This window comes from Pogona vitticeps, chromosome ZW-PAR (assembly GCF_051106095.1).
Source record: "Pogona vitticeps strain Pit_001003342236 chromosome ZW-PAR, PviZW2.1, whole genome shotgun sequence".
Classification (NCBI taxonomy): Eukaryota; Metazoa; Chordata; class Lepidosauria; order Squamata; family Agamidae; genus Pogona; species Pogona vitticeps.
In genome coordinates this window covers 2,826,078-2,833,767 of record NC_135800.1, presented here as the reverse complement: position 1 = coordinate 2,833,767, position 7,690 = coordinate 2,826,078, and the positions used below count along the sequence as shown (strand labels likewise).

Genomic DNA, 7,690 nt, shown 5'->3' with positions numbered 1-7,690 from the left:
GTCGCCCCTCCCCTCCGCGGGGCCGGAACCTCTTTTTGCGGCCTCCCTCGGAGCATCACGAGACCTTTTCGCCTTTCGGGTCGCGTCGCTCCCCGTCGCAGAGAAAGAGAGATCCTTCCGCGACTGGGATCGGTTGGCCCCGAGTTTTGGCCCATATCTTACCGCTGGGAAAAGAAAGGAAGGGTGTTTTTTTGTTTTGAGACGGAAGAACCGGCCTCAGGTAGGAATAAAAGGGAGCGAGGGTGTGCTTTTAGGGGGGGACTATTTTTGTAAAGGGAGGGCAGGCCGCGGAGGGATCCCTGGGAAGGCGCCAGGGACGGTGGTGGGGCCAAGATGGCGGCGCCCTGTTGGTCAGAAAAGCCCTGAGTGGTAAACAGCTGAGGGGAGGAGAAGGAAGGAGGTGGGGGTGAGTGTTTTGAAGCGGGGGTTTGGCCAGAAATGGGAGGCGTGAGGAGAGGAAAGGAAGAGGAAAAGGAAAAGGAGATAAAATAAGAGGAAAAAAGGGATGAAAAAAAGGAAGGAGGGTAAGGCGTGAGGGGGGCGGGAAGGGGGGAGTGCCCGGGTTGGGCCAAGCCTGAGGAGAAGGGAAGGTCCTGGAGGGATGGAGGGGCTGAGGGGGAAAGGAAAATCCCAAACCAAGGTGGGGTGCAGGCGGACGAAGGAGGCGAACGAACGAACAAACAAACGCTTCAGGCGTACATTTCAAAGGTTTTATAAATGGTAAAAAAATGCTCTTATGGGTTGGTAAGCCGTCTCCTCAGGTGGGATCTCTCTTGAGGTGCCCTTGAGAGGTATTTAGGTAGGTAGGTGGGGGGGGGGAGAGAAAGACTTGGTGAGAAATCATGGGGGGTGAAGAAGGGAAGGGGGTGTGAGGGGAGAAAATGGTGTGTGGAAGCTCTGAGGGAGAACAAAGCAAGAAAGGCGAGGAGCCATATTTAACGTCATAGTCCTTTTTTTTTTAAAGGGTTGGAATGGCAGTGTTAAAATTGTGCATTTAAATCCAGTTAGGGGGAGGGCAGAAATGGGGAGACCCCCCCATGAAAGAAAGGGGATGGGACTTGGGAAAGAAGAGGCTGAGGAAGGACGAGGTGGCTGAGGTAGAAATGAGGGTGACGTAAAATCATAGTATTTAGTAAGGATGTGTTTTGGAATAGCTTTGTGTGTACAGGATTTGAAATATTTTTTTTACCCTGCCTTTCTTCATAAAAGGGCCCAAGGCCTCTTACAGTGGTTAAAAGACAATATTTAAAAGCCAAAAAGAGTGAGTATACAAATGTTTTTTTAAAAAAAGAATTCAACAAGTATGATATTAAAAAGGGTCCGTTGCTTTATCCATCATTGTCTGGGGTCGATGGGCCAGGCTCTGTTGAGGTGCAGCTAGTTCTGAGAGTGGGAGCACAAAGACCTTGGAAGAATGGCAAGAGGATGATGATGGAGAAAGAGTTAATGAAGTTTATTGGGAGAAATTAGTTATTATTTAATTTATTTGAAATATTTTTACTCCACCTTTCTCCTTAGAAGGGACTCAAGGTGGCTTATATAATTGAGAGACGCTATGGAAAGCTAAAAACAATGGGTGTACAAAGGCAGCGTACAGAATTAAAAGACAATATTTAATGTTAAAACCAAGTATACAAATATTAAAAGGAATAAAGAAACAATGAGTAAAGAGAAAGGGAGCAAATTATTAGGGGAAAAGAAAAGGGAAATGTTTGCAAAATAGTGGAATGAAGGAAATTAAAAGAGAGCTTGAGTGAATCTTATAGTTTCTTTGTTTTCTTGTTTATTTCTAGTTCATGCTGATTATCCTCCTGAATCATCCTCCATGTTGAGTTTCTAAGTGTCACCTCTGTGCTTAAGCTGATTTTCAGAATTGTTTCCCCTTGCAGGTGTAGGAACAGGCCAGGCCTCTTTTTTTGTTGTGCTTGTTTCTTCCCAAAACCAGCAAATTCTCATGTCTGAGGGTCTCCTATGTCAAAGATTGGTTTAATCAGAATACTGCAAAACCTGAGTACCCTGTTTTTGAAAATGGAGGGAGAGAAAAGATCAAAACCTCTTTTCGAAAAAATTCTATTTACAGTTCCTAATTCATGGCGAAAGGAACATATTAATCTTGTTTTTCAGTTGGATTAGTTCTGTAGTGAGTTCGGTTGCTTGTTATCCCATTGTTCTTTTGCATATCTGGCTTAAGTGAAAGAAAAAGATTCCCCCCCCCCCCAGTAATCATTTTAAAAACTGTCTTTTTCCTTAACAACTCTCTTTCTTTTGGGGTGTTTGAATGTAGATGTGTAGAAGGTAACAGACTAGCCCTAACTGTGGTTAATTTGTCAAAACGGTAGGCATACTTTAAAGCACCTAAGGCCAATCCTACTAAATTACTTTGTGACTAATGATTCTCTCCCTCAGTTAAAGTTCATCCTTCACAGCTGACAGAAATTAATTCCTTTCAGGCATAGACTTTTGGACTTCCTATGTCTGATTTTTAAATGGGGTTGTCAGTTTATGTGGTGGGTTGCAGAGTAATAGTAGTAATTAAAAACAACAACAGCATCCAGATGCTTGGTGGAGAAACGAGAGCGGGCCTTTTCTGTCTCTGCTCCCAGACTGTGGAACTCCCTCCTACAGGAGGCCAGGCTAGCTCCACTTTGGCTGTCTTTCGGTAAGCAGGCAAAGCCTTCAAACAGGCTGTCTTTTAGTGACAGATTGTTTAGGAGACAATAAATGAGATGGTTTCTATCTTGTTGCTTCTAAATCTTCACAATGTTTTACTTTATATTTTAAAGATAAATTCTTCTTTATTGTTTGAATAAATTACTGTTTTCAGCTTTTAATATTGTGTTTTAATGATGTAAGCTGCCTTGGGCCCTTTTAAAGGGAAAAGATGGGTTACAGATATTTTAAATAAATAACCTACAACAGAACAAAGGCCCATCTGTTTCCCACAGTGGCCAGCTCAATTCCTGTGGGAAACCCACAAGAACTTGCGAACAATAGTTTTCTCCTACACGATAATTCCACAGTGGCTGATATTCAGAGACACATTGATTTTGAATCTTACAATTGTGAATAGGTCTCATGAATAGTATCCTTGATAACCTCCTTAAATCTGTAACTTCTCACTTCACGTGAAGATGATTTTCATGGTAAGCTTCCATTTAGTGAAGAAATAGTTCAATTGTTTTCCTTTTCATTTCTCATCGGCTTCCCTGGATTCTCCAGTTGGGCTGGGGGAGATGCAGTGGGGATTCTCAGCAGATGGAGTCAAATTCATCCAGTGGAAGACGAGAAGAGAAGAATTAAGCAGAAGGTTTAATGGAAGAGTTAGCTTTGGATGAGAGATTGCAATAGAGAGTTTTTAGCTAAGGGGAAATGTTGATAAGAGGGAGGCATGGCAGAGATATGTACAATAAGGCATGGTGTAGAGAAAGCAGATACAGCTTGACCAAAACTGTGCAAATGGGTTGGTTTCCTGGGAGGCGCAGTGGAGAATCAAACTCCTGACTTCTGGCTCCTAAGCCCAGGTGCTCCAACCCACCGAGTTATTCAGTCCAGCAGTTGCTAGTCAAGAACCCTCACAGATTTTAGGTTCCATTGAAAGGGACACAATTTTTATTTTCTTAGTAGTGAGTCTAAACTCGTGTGCTTTAAGATTAGGCACAACCTAGTGAACAGTGGCGTAGTTTAGTACATATGAAATTTAGAAGTATATATTTTTGGGGGTTAATCATTATAAACATTAATAAATATTAAACTTGCATTTAAAGTTGGGTGCCCTAAGTATTACCTAGTTCTTGCCACTTGAGCAAATAAACATCAAATAGAAAATAATTGATTATACTTGTGTATTAAACAAAAGGAAGCTGTTTTTATTTTGAACTTACTGGTTTTCCTTTCCTTACTATTGGTGTTACTTAGAAACAGAGGAAAGGACACGACACTGCAATAGTTATTTTCCAGAGGGGAGAGCCAGAATCAGTGATCAGATCAAGGCTTGATGATTAGTGGTCTTAATCAAAATCAGTTCCTGAATTTTTAAAAATCTTTGTTAACTTCAGAAGACTGGAGGTCTGCACAGATACAAACGGGCTCCTCGACTTTCATGTATTAGCCTGTTGTTTGGTTTGATATAGTTGTTACCAAGCATCACAGTGTCGACACGCTGCAGAAGATGATGGAATGCCCAGCAAACAATAAGTTGGCTGTTGTGATTGATAACAAGTGTTAAGAAGCTACAGTTACCTAATACTGTAGATTATTACATAATGGTCAGGAAACAATTAAAATACTATTTTAAAACCTTGTTTTTAAAAAGCAGTTCAGACATGGCTTGCTAAATCGTGACACTTCCATTTAAAACACTAAGAGGTGAAAAAAACAATATAGATCAGTGGTTCCCAACCTTGGGTAACTTGGATTTTTATGGACATCAACTCCCAGAAACTCTAGAGGGGGATGATGGGAGCTGTTGTCTCGCAACACATAGACCGCTGAGCTTTGCCCATCTGGATGGGTCTTGTTAGGTATTTTGCCTGTGTATCATCCAGTCAGATTCTTCTTGCTTGTGAACGCAATAATGGTTTCTTATCTATGGTTCCTTATCTCCAACATGTGGTATTGGATATAAACTGACCCTGGATCACGAGGGTTTCTTTAATTATTATGGCACGTCGTAACGCGTCAGGTCCTCTTCCAGTAACTTTGTCCGTTAGACCTGTCTTTTGCTGACCGTTTGGGACCTATGATATAAAATACAGCCACAAAGTTGATGGTTGGGGCTGGGAGACAGGAACGCACTTTCTATGGGTTGAAACACCGCACTGGTTCTCGATCCAGATAGCCAATGTCTTCCTGGCTTCTCTCCTTGGGCAATGGTCCATTGCTCAAGCGGCTGTGTTCTTGGAGAGCTGATGCAAGAGGGTGTTTACAGTACAAACGTGCGCAGGTAGAAACACCTGTTTTGAGCATGCCGCATCCTAGACAGGAGACTGGCCCAATCCAGGATTGGTGTCGCAACGCTGGCACTCTCTGCCCTAGACGTCACAGATGGCTCTCTTTATTCCCCGAAGGTTGCCTTCCCCGACACAACTCTTGTCTGCCTACTGAGATAATCGCCAGATGCCCTTCTCCTGATGCCAGTTTTACTCTGGAGCCAGTAAGCAGGATGAAACATTGGGCGTGGTGGCGATGGTCTTCCTCGGGGGGGGGGCGCTTGCCATAGACTGGTTGTTTTTTTTTCTTTTCGTGCCAGACAACAATCAAATTTGGCAATTGTTGTGAACAGCTTAATCATTTTCTTCTATTCTGCTGGCCAGTTTTAATTGTATTTTGTGTCTGTATGTTGTGTGTATACTGCTTCTCTGTTGAAGGACAGAGCACAACAGTTTTTTAAAAAAATCTCAATATTGGGTAAAGTGATATTTTGACCTGGATTAACTAGTTTGCCAATCGTGTCTGGAAACCCCCATCACCACCTCAACCATTTTGTGTTAGGCTTCGGTCCTTTTTAAGGAGAACGGTGGAGTAAAAATAATTTTAATAAATAAATAAATAGGGTCAGGTATTTGCCAGCCTCAGTTGAGATTTCTGCTCTGGGCCTGCTTCTCTAGTCTCCTGGCAGGGATTTTCTGGATTACGCTGTTCGCCGTTATGCAGCATCAGCTCTTAATCCCGGATGATTAATTCCCTGATTGAGAAAGTGGCACCCGGGGGCCTTTCCGCTCCTTCCTTGTGGGCAGCCTTTTGCCACAGAACAGGCGGTCCCAGAGAAATACAGGCTGCTTTGTGAAGGGTCTCTGGCAGAAACCTGGCCGAAGTTATTTCCGTGGCGAACTCCAAGGCCAAAAGGGGTCAATGTCCTTAAGGCACTAAATGGCACAACAACGTTGGTTGGGTTTTGTTTCTGGGTGTCTGATGACCCTCCTGTTGAACAGCTTGTAGGTTTCAAATGGCACAAATGGCTCTCGTACACACACACACAAGCTCACAAAGAATATCCAGCAACACAGAGCAGCACAGGACTCTTGGGGGTTCCTTTGTTATATAATAGGACCCCCTGATTTTACACCTCCAGCTCTCATTGTGACCCTGCAATACATGTCTGTTATCCGATCATTGTTTTTTAACTTGCTAGTTGTGTATGTGCATTTATAAGCTTCACGGTATTTGTTTTATTTACAGTTTCCGTGAACTGCCCAGAACAGTGCATTGCACTAATGAGGCAGTATTTAAATTTTGGATGGATGGAGAACATGGGGGTATCCTCCTCCCTTATCTTTATCAGCATTTTGTACTCGGGAGGAACTTGTGTGTGTGTGTGTGTGTATACGGGGATTTTGATCATTTTGCATATGGCATCTAAACTTCGAGGGATTCATAGCGCTTAGAAATCCAGCGTGAATGGCCAAATGCTTTGTGCTGCCGTATAGCAAGAAGGAACTCTTATTTTTTTAAAGCTCTTTGGGGGTTTCTTTTTAAGAAGAAAGGTGGGATAAAAACATGTTAAATAAATGAATAAATAGAAATTTTCTCTTTTCCAGTTGTTTCATATGGGTTGCGTGCATGTGAGCGTGTACAACACTGGTTTCTGTTACTCTGTTTTATGTGAGATGCTCAGCTCTTCTTTGTTTTTCCCTTTTCCAGTGTTTGTGATCATGAAAAGGACCAGATTGATATCAGTGTCAAGAAAGACTACTCGTCAGCACACCAGGTAAAGGATTCTGAAGTTTTTCCGTACGCTGGGGATTTTGTTTGACCCCCCCTTTTTTTAAAGCTTTGTTTCAATGTGGTTTTGCTGGGGAGCAGCATTGAAACCTGGGACTGTAACCGTTTATTTCTAGCATTTTTCTTTAAACATTGTTGCTGTATTCTGACCTTGGATAAGTGAATTTGTGGATACTCGTCCCGTGGATAAGGGATGGTGGTGGTGGTTTCTTACTGTAGTAGAAGCTTCCGTTTATTTTTCCGGAAAGCAGAAAGACCGTACTGGAGTAAAGAATCGGTAGAAAACTGAAAGTAAGAAAGAGTCATTTTGCAAAAAAGTCAGTGTTTTGTCTTCAGTTGGACAGGAGCACCGATGAGGCATCTTTAGATCTTGTGCTTTGCACGATCCCCGTAGCATGCACGTAAGCACCTAAGAACGAAGCAGAATGGCTCAGCAAGGAAACGTGAGCGATCTCCTCACCATGCTTGATTCTCCGGTCCTGGCGGTCCTGGAAGACATCACGGCTGCCTTTAGAGAGAACCTAAATGCAGGTAGGTCATTGGGCTTATCTGTCGAGGTCTCTGGTGCTTCAGCGAACCTCATACGTGTTTTCCAAAGGCCCCCGATCTGTGCGTCGTAGCTGTGTGTCATCATTGCTTAGGGTGTGGGAAGGAGGGAGAGAAGAACACCACGTGTAGGAAAGACGGTTGCCGTATTATAGCTTGGGTGGGGAAATACTGGAAACCTTGTGAAGAGAGGCATCCAGATACAGAAACCAGAAAGGATGGCTCAGAGCTAAGCTAGGCATTATTGACTATAGCATAATCTGGAAACCGCTGGGAATTTCATAGCTACTTGATGGGCAATGGAATTTCCTTCCTCTTGTTTGTCAGAAAGAGAACTCTAACCCTCTTTGGTCATTGAAAGGTTGGGATGGCTTATTGTTTATTTTTCAGAACTTGATTAGGAAGCAGTTATGGTTCTTTCTCC

General features: G+C 42.9%; 1 protein-coding gene across 18 annotated transcripts in view; it reads left to right on the top strand.

Annotated features, from left to right (window-relative positions):
* The first annotated feature begins 15 nt into the window (after positions 1 to 15).
* TSC1 (TSC complex subunit 1) overlaps positions 16 to 7,690 on the top strand; it is a 27,954-nt gene continuing 20,279 nt past the window's right edge. For 2 of the 18 annotated variants that reach the window (XM_078382796.1, XM_078382784.1), the window contains exons 1-4: positions 305 to 406; positions 1,210 to 1,261; positions 6,640 to 6,706; positions 7,057 to 7,251. In XM_078382796.1, the coding sequence (XP_078238922.1) occupies positions 7,146 to 7,251 (106 nt within the window). In that variant the 5' untranslated portion in view covers positions 305 to 406; positions 1,210 to 1,261; positions 6,640 to 6,706; positions 7,057 to 7,145. The other 16 variants (XM_072984910.2, XM_072984909.2, XM_078382795.1 and 13 more) reach the window with 14 other exon arrangements.